The sequence below is a fragment of the Ptychodera flava genome, chromosome 10 (assembly GCF_041260155.1).
Source record: "Ptychodera flava strain L36383 chromosome 10, AS_Pfla_20210202, whole genome shotgun sequence".
NCBI lineage: Eukaryota > Metazoa > Hemichordata > Enteropneusta > Ptychoderidae > Ptychodera > Ptychodera flava.
In genome coordinates this window covers 35010701-35025047 of record NC_091937.1, presented here as the reverse complement: position 1 = coordinate 35025047, position 14347 = coordinate 35010701, and the positions used below count along the sequence as shown (strand labels likewise).

General features: G+C 38.4%; 1 protein-coding gene across 2 annotated transcripts; it reads left to right on the top strand.

The window, feature by feature from the left end:
* The first annotated feature begins 180 nt into the window (after window positions 1-180).
* Window positions 181-11160, top strand: LOC139142627 (uncharacterized). 2 transcript variants are annotated; one of them, XM_070712670.1, is made up of 5 exons: window positions 181-538; window positions 6692-7085; window positions 8637-8707; window positions 9953-10083; window positions 10484-11160. In XM_070712670.1, exons 2-5 carry the CDS (start codon window positions 6752-6754, stop codon window positions 10842-10844), a joined length of 897 nt encoding a protein of 298 aa, XP_070568771.1. In that variant the 5' UTR covers window positions 181-538; window positions 6692-6751; the 3' UTR covers window positions 10845-11160. The 2 variants fall into 2 exon arrangements, with proteins under 2 accessions (XP_070568771.1, XP_070568772.1); XM_070712671.1 differs by having other exon boundaries at window positions 437-559; window positions 10484-11012.
* Window positions 11161-14347: the final 3187 nt, after the last annotated feature.

The window sequence follows — 14347 nt, the reverse complement described above, 5'->3', positions numbered from 1 at the left end:
TACCGTATTCAACAAATGTGTTTGATCAGATACACATATCATGCAACTTGTTTTATTAAAATGTTTTAATATTAAATTTTTAAAATTTTGTACCTATTTTTATATACATTACATCCGAGACACATTTTTGATGAATCGCTGTACAAGAATGAAGAGATACTGCATCATCAACAGCATTGCCTTCAGCATCAGAATCAGACTGTGGGCCGTGTAATCGCAGACCTGGTGTAATCCGGTCCGCACACTCAGTGAGTCTCCAGCATGTCCAGCGGGTAATGCCGTTGTATTGAAGCGCCTGTGGTTCTAACACCCAGATCTTTAGCATCATATCAAATTCCAAATTCGTAATTATTTCCCTATGACCTTTGAAAGTGATGCAGATTTCTTTCCTGATGTGCCATGCAGGGCTTTGCTTCAACTATAGAGGGCGACTTTTGGCGCACGTTATATAAAGAGCACTACCAGTTGACGGACGCATAAGCCGTGATCGAGCTCAGAACTGCGACCAAACTCAGCTCAAGTTGTACACAGCATTACAGTAAGTAAAGAATCACATAAGGTATTTAACCCTGAATTGTACACAATTTCTCTAACAGTATCGGACATGCGAGGAAAGCGTCAAGAGTCGCGCGTCCGATCGGTTTACGCATTGCAGTACGCAGCCGGAGAATGCAGGCGCGTGGTTTACGTAAACTTGGAGACGCGTCTCGCACACGCGGCCACGCAGATCAACATTCTCGACTGTGTATTGAAATAATGAAAATAAGAGAAATGTAAGGAATTTTGATAAGAAAATGTCAGCAGCCTATGCAGTGTCAATTAAGTATTCAGTTTATCGCCTGATGATATGTAGTTTGGCATTCCCCTTAAGCTCCCAAGACAAGAAATTGACCTCTTTAATCTAACAATTCTCTGGTGCTTAATAAGCTCAGAACCCCCGTACATTATACATTTTCTGAAAGCCTAGATATAGGGGAAGATTTTGGTAATCACAGTGTCACCATTGTTTACATAACTATCACGTGACAGGTAATTTGCATAACCTTTCAAAAATCGGTTTTCCCTATGTTTTGTCTCAATACTTCAAAATATCTGACTCAAACTTGCTGGAATGCAAGCTGTCACAACGCTCTTCAAAAGAGTGTCTCAGATTTTTTATATCTTGCTTAGTTTTTATTTGAGCACAATTTTAAAGAAATCAACTAAGGTTAAATTCACCGCTCTGGAGGTTTTTCTGGCATAAAAATTGTTTAAGAAGGTTTAAAAAAATTCTGAGACACACTTTGGAAGATCCTTAAGACAGCTTGCACTCACACAAATTTCAGCCACATATCTCAAAGCATTGAAACAAAACATAGGGAAAACCGATTTTTGAAAGGTTATGCAAATTACCTGTCACGTGATAGTTATGTAAACAATGGTGACACTATGGTGACCAAAATGTTCCCCTATATCTAGGCTTTTCGAAAATATATAATTTACGGGGGTTCTGAGCTTATTAACCACTAGAAAATTATTGGCTTAACTCTTTTTCTGCCAAGCGCCCTTGTCCGTTATCCTGCCAAGTCAGTAGAAAACGGCCCCATAATATGTGCCTGCAAAAGATTGGCTCTCCTGCACGCTATCCTGCCAGGCATTTTGACAGAAATCGCCCATTTTCAGGGTAGTTTTAGCCGTACTTATACGTGTTAGACTTCGATAATTTCTACATGCCAGTAGACAGGGAAGGAGCTCAAGGGTTACTGCAGAAAAAAATTGAGGTCACCGGCTTTGTTTGCCCCTGGGAGTGCGTCATTTTATTGCCGTTTCATGTTTATTTTTTCGGAAATAAACTCCTTCAGTATTACGCACGTCCGCTAGGCACAAACATCACCTCACTCGTCTGTTAGTCAGAGACCCTGAGGGTCGTGCTAGGGGTGCAGCAGAAACCGGCAAACCTATCCTGTTTCCCCAGGGTAGGGTCAATTGAATATGTACCTTCAACGACTTGGCAGTGTAGCACAAAAACTACGTTTTTGCCGTTGTATTAACGACATGGCTGAGCCATTGAAGCACAGCTCCACGTAGTTTAGCCAGCTCGTTTGGGAGTTGGCTTACGAGTGTTACCGTTCATTACTGACTTAATCGAGTGGTCCTCAGTCAGGTACGGGTTTGTACCGACATGGCTTGGGCTGCAGCTAACCAGTGATAACCAGTCACTACACCCAAGTCTTCAGTTCACTTTTGCGATGCACGGGTACAACGCAATATGCTTCCATTGTTCTAGCCATCGACGTGTCCACATGCCTGGCAGCCATATTGTACTGCTAGCTGGTTTGCATAACAAAAGCAGTCCCTGCTAAGTGCAGGCGGTATCCCCGTAGCATTGACCTTATGTCCCCTTTTGAATTCTCTGTACGCAAACAGCGTACGTAGTTACCAATGCGTCGGCAAGAGGATACGTTTGCCTGCAAACCAGAGCCAATACTTCGGACGATGGAATAAATAAAAAATCCAAAGCTATGTCCATTGAATGGCACGGCCAAGGTGGTGAAGGACGTTGCCTGGCTTGAACTTGCAGAGCTGAAGCCCAGCTTAGTACGTCGGACACCAGTTTGTAATGGTATTTCCGAGTCGTTCATATCCGTTCCGTCGGAGGAACAAGTCGAGCCGTCCCGTCAAAAATGCGTTCTCATTTTCAGTCATGCACAACTGAATAAGTGACTTTCGTCTCGCACCATCGGCACCATCTGCCAAGTCATTTGCAAGAGGTAGCCTTCTAGATTAGCATTGCCGAGTTGGTCAAGTTCGGCAGCAATCTCTATAGTGCCAGACAGCCAAGTACGTCCAACTCCGCCAGAAAACGTCACCATGCTATCCTGCCAAGTCCGCTAAAAAGCGGTAAAAAAAACCAGCCCCCCTCGGGTGTGGGGGACTGGCAGACATGTTTCTGCACCTTTCCCTGTCTATCGACTCCCTGCGAACCCATTTCGAGGGGAAAAGGCGTTCCTTGTCAGAAAACCTGTCCTCGGATGACCCCTAAAAGCACAGGGGATAGCAAAACGTAGTGCCGTCGACTTGGCAGGAAAGGGGGTACCCAAATAGAGCCCGATTACCACCGAGTTGGTAGAATAACGGTCATCAGTGCTTAGATTCTGGCTACACCGAATTTCAAGCCGATTTTCACCGACTTGGCAGGAAAAGGGTTAAAAGGTCAATTTCTTGTCTTGGAACCTTAACAATGCTCCACTTTCCAATTCAAAGTGCAGTGGTCGTCGCGATGCTCCTGGGGTTCCTGCTGTTGAAAATGATATCCAAGAACGCCGCTATTACAGGTTGATTACAATATTTGTGTTTGCGATATTGCCGCTTGTTAAAGTGGCGGCCAATCTGTCACAAGCATACCAATACCAAATCTAACGCGCAATTAAAGGTCAATAAATCTAAATCAAATATTTGCCGAATATTAACAGTAATTACACACTGTATAGAAATCACATTTGATCATGACTTTCTTGAATTGGACTCAGCTACTGTTATTGCTCAAGCCAGTTGGTAGCTCCGTGCTCGAGCATATTTGAGAACACTTACCCGCACACGTGGTATATTCCAAACACACTATCAATGACCGGGTTCTAGTTTGAGTGGTGCAAACGAGAATTCCGAGTACAGGTATCAAGTCAAGCGAAGGACCTTTCATAGGTCTTTTTGTTATATGGGGGTTATCTCATTAACGAGGATTAAGACCTGCCTGGCAATCAGGACGTACAAACGGCGAAGTTTGCATAGCACCGGTAGGCCTACACGAAGGCCTTTGGAATCACTGTCATGACGATTGTAGTCACAGGATCTCTCAACATGTCCCTATGTGTAGCCATGCAATTTTCCTGTCAAATGCAACAAAAACCTTCTTGTTTTGTTTCTTCTTTACTGTCATTTTACTATTTCTTGCCATGTATTACTAGAAGAAGTTAGCAATGGTGATCAACAATGGGTAATGAGTCAAGCCGTTGTGGGGCCAGTACGTTGTGGGACCGGATTCTCTTATATCCATGTACGTCAACGCAGTGACCGTCTCCCTTATCGAAGCAACAGTATCTCCCATGTCCTGCTCTTGCTCTGGCTTGCCGATCATGGTCTTGAGTGTTTTTGTGTGAGCATTCTGCTTGTTGCTGGCCTAAACAATGTTGATCATTTTAGTGATGTTTTATTGCTGTACTGTACATAGCATTGTGTACAACCAGCATGACCGCGCGCAATCAAACCCCATTTGTTCACCGTGACTGCGTGCAGTGAACTCAGCGACATAATGTGCCGAGTGTTTTATAAATAGAAATACACCACTGAAGTTCGTTTCTGATCTTAACATTTTACTGATGATGTTGAGTCTTACAGAGGCATTTACAAAGTGAGGGACCGCTTCCATCTCACTCCGATTGAAGTTGAGAAGAATTATGTTTACAAAAACGTGTTCTCCCAAAGGTTTTTAGCGTATCGGGGCCGATACGCTTTAATTTTGGACGATACGCTCTCACACCGGCCGATACGCTATCCGATACCTATTTGAACCAACCGCCGTGTACAAATGACCTGCTAATGGGTAGCTGATTACCGTGCACCAGCAAGTTTATTGTCAGTGACGGACAAAAAGTGTACTTCACAAGTTTATTTTTAATAATTCACAACAAAAAAAGGTGTCAAACGTGATTTGATGTTGCATATGGGACAAAGAGATCGACATTTGGTAACAGACAGACGGTCGTTCCGTAACTTTATCAAGAATGTTGACAGCTAGCTGCGTCCGGGCAGCTAGGTTTGAATTACGGTAAACACAAATAGTCGACCGTTGACAAGTTTGTTTCCTGTGGCAGACATGCTAAAATAAACTCTAGGGCCTACAGTCACTATTATAATTTGTAACTGAAGAAGTAAATCAAGGTTGTAGGGCCTCGGAAATTCAGTAGTAAAGCATAACGACATCTCCGAAGTGTCAGTGTCTCTTGTCTGTCAATTACTATTACACGCGTACGGCTGTACTCTCAATTGAGCGATACGTGCACACCATCTTTCCATTAATGATAATATACAAACAAGCCATTTGCAAACCTTTTGTTCAAAGAATTCATAGTTTTTTGGTCCAAAACAACATAAAATGGATAAATGTGGCATTTTAAGTCTCAAAGTTTGACAAGAAATATCGACGGCATCCAAACAACCACACTGCAGCCGACATATTGACAGGCCATTTTGCTGCATCACAAAGGTAGACACCCTAAGATGCCGGTTTGTGATTAGACTCCCCAAGTCCTTCGGAATACGTACAGTTCAACACGAACACAGAGGAAATGACACTATATACAATATCATCTTCAGGTTTAAATTTTTTTCATAAATTTTAACGAAAATAATTAAAATATTCATGACTTATTGTTATGTAAATTTATGCTAATTAGCCGATACTCTATGATTTTTCTGGGGAGAACACTGCAAAAATTTATCTTTATCAACGAACAAAGTCGCGCATGCGCAGCGCGACGACCACTTCACTTTAAGGTGGGGCTACTTAAAATTAAAAGTATCGTAATTTTTTTATGTTCACGTATTTTGTGCTCTGATCCATTCTATAAACAAAAATAAAAAGATAAGTGTGGAGGGTGTCCTTCCTACTTTTTGAGTAAGACAGTGTCAAGTAACTGTATCCCATGCTTTTTCAACAACAAACAGGCATTCTTTATCATTTCCTATGGTTTCAGCAAACAGCATGTCCAAAAATGCAAAACTTGTGGGAATTGGGAATTGTCATCCTACTGATTTATTACATATATTTTGCTTTAATCCATTTTTTAAAATGAAAACAAACAGAGAAACAAAAGTTCCACAGGGCCTTAAAATTACGCTTGCCCGATGCCCGGGACAGACTAATTTCCGATACGGACTAGTACAAAAAAGACCCTTACTTGTCAGCGGGCAGACGGAAGATCACGATGTAGAATTTTGTGTCGTCTGACTTTGTGCGTTGTCACAGCTTGAAGTTCATGTAATTTGAATAGTATGATCAAATTACATGGCAACGCATGACCTTGGCCGAGTCAAAACATACCGAAAAGCCGCGAGTGAAATAAAATCGGCAACATTTCTTTTCTAAACTTTGTATCAATCTGTATCAAATTGGGAAAATGCCGTATTTGGCGGCAACGCATTGTTCGCCATACACTTGTTCAGAAGAGCATCGTCTCTAGCCAAAGGCATTCATTGTCATCGAATCTTCCATATGATGTCTGTGAATACATAGCGACTACACTTGAGTAACAAATAAAAAAAAAAAAATGTTCCGTTTTTTGTCGGAGAACGCATATGTTTCAAAATGTGTTCCCTGTACGACCATTTGACCCCTCTTTTGCATATGTTACGAAAGTGCCCATCATGATTATTCAAATTTATCATACAGTCAAAGCAATGCTATGAGAATTCAAAAACTCCCGCCCAGTGTATGCAAATCGCTGTGTCATCAGTAATCTCCCTATTGTGCGCCTACGGTCCTGTAATTTCCCATTTAAAACTTTGTCTTTCTCCTCAAGATGTCATGTAGGCACATTTTCAGCAGTGACTTAAATTTTACAAGAATGGTACCCATCAGTCATTTTTTCATAAAATTAGTTTGTATAATGATCACTGTGATGATATGAATGTCCTGCTTCTAATCAACTTACAGGAGAATAAGGAGATTCTTTCTAGTTTGCAAAGTCTATCGCAACTTAGTGGCTGTAGCAGAATGTCAGGAAAGGCAAGTTCAAAATCAAAAGTGGAAAAGAAGACCAAAGTATCTTCTTCATCAAAAGAATCCAAAACAGTTTCAATGGAAAAATCAATCAAACGGAAGGCATCAGCAGATACAGCATCAGCAGATTTAGCGCCAAAGGCAATGAAGAAACAGAAAACATCAGTTGCTAAGGAAACCACATATTCTGAACCCACAAAAAATACAAAAGGAGAAATTGTTTTCCAAGGTCATCCTGACTTCAGACCAAACATGACACCAAAAGAAGTCTTACAAGCAGGAAGTTTTGGAGGAACGTATTTCAGACCTATAAAATCAAGTATCACAGGTATTATTATCTGGTGTAAAGTGCATCCTTAATCTGTCATGTTATGCAGATTCTATTCTTTGTACACCAAACTTTGTTAGCATTCCAAATATCTACTAAACAATAAACATGTTTCGAACTACTAACATAAACAAAAATATTGACAGAAAATGTACCTCTTGTCTAAATATACGATATGATGACTGCTTAATACAAGTACTTTCTTTTCATTTAGTTTTACTACTTTTTTCATGAAGTTTCTTGTGTCTTTATTGGAATGAAAACTACACAGTTGGTGTCTTCTTTGCCAAATATAATCACAGGGGGTTGTCTAAATGTCCGTCCCCAGGGGTGGGTAGGTGTTTCGTTGTATCGCTAATAAAGATATATTCTACCAACCTTTGGTGTGCCGGTCTAAACTTAGCACTGCCCTTGACAATCTTGCGTATACGTTTTATCAACATGCTGCGTCTATTATCTGATGAGTTTGAGTGCCTAATTAGCCAAAGTAATCAAGGGCAAATTACTAATCTGTGGACGCTCTCACCAGATTATCACCGGATTAAATTTGACAAAGTCAACAACGAACGCACTTTTCAGTTATACCTTGCTGGTATGCTCGTTGTTGACTTTGTCAAAGTTAATCCGGTGATAATCTGGTGACAGCGTCCACAGATTAGTAATTTACCCTTGATTACTTTGGCAAATTAGGCACTCAAACTCATCAGATAATAGACTACCTTGCTTGCTTGGCGAATTAGGCAATCAAACTGGTCAGATAATAGACGCAACACAGTGACAACACTTCGCTAAAGTCAAGATTGTCAAAGGACAAATACGTTGCACGGCGAAAGAAATCGTTACAAAACCAGTGCTAAAATAAGACAAAGACACCAAAGCTGCAAAGAAAGGTTGGTAGTATAAATCTTTATTGGCAATATATATCATAGTCAAACGAATTAAAATAAAAAACATAGCAATAAGATCCTTGTGCTTAGACACCCCTACCCCCATCCCTATCCCTGGAGACGGATTTTTGTGCAAGGCCCTATGATATAATTGTGTTGAACCAAAGGTCATCAACTGGCTTCAGTGTCCATGGTTGCGACCAAGGTCATCAACTGGCTTCAGTGTCCATGGTTGAATATCTGTTGTCTTCTATCAATTGACTTTAAAAAACCTGGGACATTAAATGTTCTTTCATATTTCAAAAGTTACCTCACATACTGATGGATATTGGTTGAATCAAATGAAACTTGTTGGAGACACTTTGATCTGTAAATTTACAGAATATTAGTCTCATTCTCAACAAAGTTCAACCTGGCAGTATATGGACTTTTAGACCTTTTGTGGAAGTGGACTGGCTATAGTAGAAATGACAGTCAAACTTTCTGAGAAAAATCTGTGAATTTAATCAATTTAAATATCACTGGCTTGAGCTTCTTAAATGACATTTCAGTTTTTTTATAAGCAGTTGCAGCATTTTAGAAATATTTTAAATAAAATAACATACATGTTCAGACTTACCCACTTCACTCTATCATATTTTGACCATAATTTTCTCTGTCACAGGTGAAAAGTATTCTGGTGTATGGAAAGAATTACCAAAGCACTGGTTAGAAGGACTTGACATCCAGCGTCAGGTGAGATAATTCATTCAGTCATAGTAGCCATGACAACAAAATATAAACACTGATAAATACAAACCATTCATCATTTACGGTTTTACATTTCACTATGTTTATATCATAAAGGCATAACATGATTGTAATACCATACAAGTCTTCCACTTTCTGCTTCTGTGTCTTAGTTTCATTTGCATCAGATTTGAAAGATATAGCTGTACCTTTTAAGAGTAATGATAATGATTTACTGTAAAACACTTTGAATTAGCTGCATACGTTTTTTAAGCAATTTTGGATTTTGATTGCAATCAGCAGGTTTTAAATGTAGCTGGAAAGACATCTGGACCATAGTAAATATGGGGGGAAGTTTAAATTAGCAGTATCTTTAATTAGCGAATTTAAACACTGAGCTGGATTAGCTAAAAAAACTTGGCAGCTAAAAAGACTAGTTATACAGTGAACCCACTGTACAAATAGTTCTCTCATTTCAGGGTTGAACTCTAGGCTTAATAACATCCAATCTGTGTTACGTTAGTCACCACCACCATGCTCAGTGTATATCTTTATGCCCATTCATTAATCAATGGGTCAGCAGCTCAGTCAGCAGGAACAGCAAATACATTGGCTTTAACCATAATGGTGCTCTATGACCCCTGACCTTTGGATTACTTACCTCTACTACTGGTATCTTTGCATATGACTTTATGTGAACAAGTTCAGGCGTAAAGTTGATTGATTACTGTGTGGCCATCCAATCAGTCTTTTCTAAGGAGGCATTTCTAAGTCTTATCTGAGTTTATAGAAACTTTACAAAATGATAAAACACAATAATGACATATAACTATGCATGTGTCCATTTTTTGAAGGTGAATCAAATATGCCAATCTGGTTGCCGTGGCAATCATATTTCATTTTCTGAATCATTATTTCAGTTATCTCTAAAGTGACTTCACTCAGTTTATTACATGGCAATATCATGGCATAAATAAATGCATTAATACAGACAAATATGGCAACTAGGTAAAAGAGCAGAACACGTGACATCCAGGAGTTTGTCAGTGTGTTTCAATATGAAATTTGAAATGTACAAAGCTGTCATTAGACATCCTTGAAATGTTAATTCAAAAGTTTACTTCGAATAAGCTAGGTCTGCATAATGAAATGTTTCACTTTAGCTTGTGTTACGTGTCATGCAGGTTGTATTTCGACTTGTTTTTGTGTCATTCAGGTTGCATTTTGATTTGTGTTTATCATGTCATGCAGGTTGCATCTTCAACTTACAGAGAGACAGTAAACACATACAAAGTGAAGTGTGGTGGAAGTCTTGAAATGTGGGAGACTAGTGGCTGGATTATCAAACAGGATCCATATGGTTGGTTTCAGTGGTATTGCAGGTAATGTGTCAAGTTCAAATCCATTGCTCAGATCTCTTTGACTTCTATCTAGTATAAATTCCTCTCACAGATCATATGACATTTATCTAGAATGTCAAGTTCAAATTCATTTCATAGATCTTATGACTTACTTCTAGTGTTTTGCCGTGTCTCGTCCCAGTGTACACTTTAATCTTAATTGCCATAGTCTGTGTTACATCCTCTCTTCATAGGAACAGTGTACAAATCAGTTGTCAGCTTGTAAACTTATTGCAATGTCATCATGTGCATAATATTCCTTTGAATCAACAAAAATTGCCAAGACATTTTCATCTCAATGCTACTGATTTAGTCTTTGGTTCCACAGTTTCTCATATCTGTTTTCTACGTACAAAAGGAAGTAACTTTGAGATTTTTACAGGTTTTATCAAGGGAGAAGAACAGCTGATGATGAAAGGCAGATTGGTCGCTGGTCAAGATGTGCAAGTCTTACCGGTCGATGGAGAAATAATCTGATAACCAAAGTGTACAACAGTGGATGTGCCTATGATAATTCTGCTGTTTCACCCGTTGTAAGACAGACACTTCAACACTGGGGTTATAAACTTACTAAAGATGATTATGAAAAGGTGCAAAAAGAGTCGCCAAGCGACAACAAAAAAAGTAATCATAGATTTGACTGGACTTTAAACATTTTTCTGTATGTATACATGTACCAGAGCAAGGTTTATTTTCACTCAAGTGAGATAATCTTTCAAATTTTGTCATTGTCCAAGCTGTAAGTTACTTATATTTATACAATTGTATGCTATCCAACAGAGATACTGTATTGTGTCTGGCAAGATGGAGTGAATCGATTGATATCTCAGGGAATGTAGACTCACAATTGGACTTCATCATTCTATAATGGTTTCAATGCATTCTGTGGGTCCAATAAGTGAGACACAAAACCAATCATGGTATCCTTTCTAGAAATTTGCAATCTGATTTTATAAAAACTCGTTAAAAATTATGGTTCTTTTATTGTTTCATGATAAAATGTGATGCCCTTGTCAAAAACCAGGGTTTTCTTCAATATTACAGGAATATCAAAACAGGGTATATTTATTATTTGGAATAATCAACAGTGCAGTATTGCTAAAATTATGGTTCTTTTATTGTTTCATGATACAATGTGATGCCCTTGTCAAAAACCAGGGTTTTCTTCAATATTACAGGAATATTAAAACAGGGTATATTTATAATTTTGGAATAATCAACAGTTCAGTATTTAGATTTCATTTGCCATGAATACAGAGTACATGTATTAGGAACTTATAAGTCCCATATAGTCAGGCACGTGTGTCAGTATGCACTGACATGTCAGTACAGTCTAATATGTCTGTACATAATGAATAATATCAGAGTGAATTAACATGTCAGTATAAACTGATATGTCAATACACTCTGACGTTAATATATGTACAGACATATCAGTATGTACTGATACGTCAGCACATACTGACATGTCAATATAATCATTATGTCTGTACTTAATGATTAATATCAGACTGTATTGATATGTCAATACACTCCGACATGTCAATGTGTACAGACATATCAGTATGTACTGACATATCAGTATGTACTGACATGTCAATACACTCTGATATGTCAATACACTCTGATATGTCAATATGTATTGACATGTCTGTGATGGTCTTTCCATGTAAAAATGTAGAAGACCACTGTATTTTAAATGTTTTGATTATTGTATTAAAATGAGATACTGAATGTGTTGATTAATTGTGCTAACTTTATTTAGGATTTGTTCATTTTAATTGCTGTATTATTTTCTAGCTAGAAGAAACATTTGTATCAATTTTTGACAAAATGACAAATTTTTGACCTACTAGTGTTAGGGCATTTTTCCTGTATTGTCATATTAGCTTATTTTGAATGATATTTGATTGCCGTTAGGTTTTAATGTGTAGATTGATGAGTTTCTTCTATCCTAAGAGTACATTTATATGGAATTCGTTGATGCATATATTTCCAGATGTGAAGAGATAAGATTATTCACATTTTGTTTATTCTCAGGGAGAGTTAACACATCAATGTTTGGTCTTGTCATGTTGGCGAAAAGAATACAGAAATTGAACTTTGTAATAGACTTGTAGTGCACAAGATTTTAACTCTTTACTAAGTATTGTGATCTATCATGGAATAAATCAAAATATCTTTACAAACAAGAACAGTTACCTTGATCTCTCTCTCTCTCTCTCTCTCTCTCTCTCTCTCTCTCTCTCTCTCTCTCTCTCTCTCTCTCTCTCAGTTGCTTGAAATTATTTGAATATAAATTTTTATTCTTACCAAAGTTGGCAAAATTATCTTTGATGTGCACATATACTGCATGTGATGTCCTGGAATATTTTTGTGGTCATCAGAAAAGAATAAAAACTATTATACCAACTGACTCAAGTCATCAAAGCCGGACCACAAAGGCAGAGTTCCATATTGTAGTATCTAGTACTGTGGAGAAAATCCCCATTAAGATTGATCTGAACACAGTCCTTCCGTGTGTGGAGGGACTAATCTGAAGCACTGTGTGTCTAACTGTAAATGAGCAATATTTGCACTTGGAATTTGATGATGTTTGCATGCATTGATCTTTGACTCTGTAATTACTGACACACGTTCAGGGAAACAACATTATAGTTGATAACCGCTTGCAAATCTTTGTCAAAGTTCAATCATTCGTATACAATCACCTGTAATCTAAATATGCCTATATATGGTCAAAGGGGTGTTCCTTGGTATTCAAAATGCCCATGTGAGGGAGCTGTTTTTAAAAAGCGGCCACCCGCTTAAAATCTATGATTGGTTAGATTTTCTTTTCCATGGTAACTGTGGCAAAATTAGAACAGGTGACAGTATACAAATTGTAGGTAAGTCTGGGAAAACATACCTGTACTTTCGGGGCGTTCCTGGCCACAAAAGGGCGCTGTCGATTTGGATAAGTTTGAAACTTAAGTCTTGATGACTGATTTTTTGGTTTGGTTTTGTTTTGTTTTGTTTTTCAGAAAAGTTGCTTTGGCAGATATCGGTTTTGAATTTTACGATTTTTAACCGCGCCATGTGGTGGCGGGGATAAAAATGTGACAGTCAAAACCAGCCCGTAACAGGCAGAGATCCCGTCCGAAAACACCACAGCTATGGACCCACAGCTAATATACCGATTGCTCACACCTTCACTTCATATTTGCTTTAAACTTAACTGTTCTCATACAAGAAATTTTTCGAATTTTTTTTCAAAGTACTGGCTACTTTATTACCTGGATTTAATGCCACAATTTATCGCGAAATTTTCTTATTGAAATGTCACATTCCTAGGGCTGATCACGTCAGTATGACTATAAATGGGAGCTGCGGGCTTCAGAATTATCACGGCCTACGAGTTTATTGAGACTAATATGACATAATTAATAGATCGAATACGTGAAAAAATTACTCTGAATGTGCTTATATTTTGAAATAAGCATGTAAGCTTCGACTAAACAAGACCTATGCCTAAATGATATCGATGCCGCCATGGCATTACTGGTTCTTGTTTTACTAGACTGAGTGCAATGTTTCCGTTACGTGGGGTCTGTACCGTGGACGAAACGACAATTCTCCGCACTGCTTAAAATTTCTCTCTACCGTTTAAAATATCCAACGGTCGGTAGGGCTTGGATTGTTAACAATCGTTAATGGATCGTTAATGTTTTTGAAAAAGCTGTCCTGTAAAAAGTAAATAAATACAGACAGTTTATCATCTGTGTGTACCAGGTCGTCACAAAGCCATTGACTTTTTTTTACAGCCAAATGCGAAGAGGACATGAATATATGAAAGGGGAAAACTGGAATTGTAAATTATAATGGTTTACATGAGATTATGGTGACATTTTATTGCTAGTATGACATGTGCAACAGACAAGCTAACAGTGCTAAATCGATCTGACACAATAAATTACGTCATAGTGACGTCATTCTTCTGTACATTATCGAGAAAAAATGTTAGGTACGGGAATGCAGTGTGCTGTATATGCCATCCTGACAGTTTTGTATTCGAAAACTTCATTCAATCCTAGTATTCTTTCACTTATAAGTTGTGGTGGAGTAATGTACGTGGACAAAGTTTCACCACACTTCATCATTGTCGTCAAGAAATGATGTCCATTATGATGTTAGAAAGTCGACTTTATCCTCCCCGTCATCATCATCATCCTCACCACCATCACCACCTGTGAAGTATTCTATACCG

Coding starts and splice junctions, on each gene's coding strand:
- LOC139142627 (XM_070712670.1), top strand. CDS start 6,752: ATGTCAGGAAAGGCAAGTTCAAAATCAAAAGTGGAAAAGAAGACCAAA. Junction 7,086..8,636: donor TATAAAATCAAGTATCACAG/GTATTATTATCT, acceptor TCTCTGTCACAG/GTGAAAAGTATTCTGGTGTA. Junction 8,708..9,952: donor GACTTGACATCCAGCGTCAG/GTGAGATAATTC, acceptor CATGTCATGCAG/GTTGCATCTTCAACTTACAG.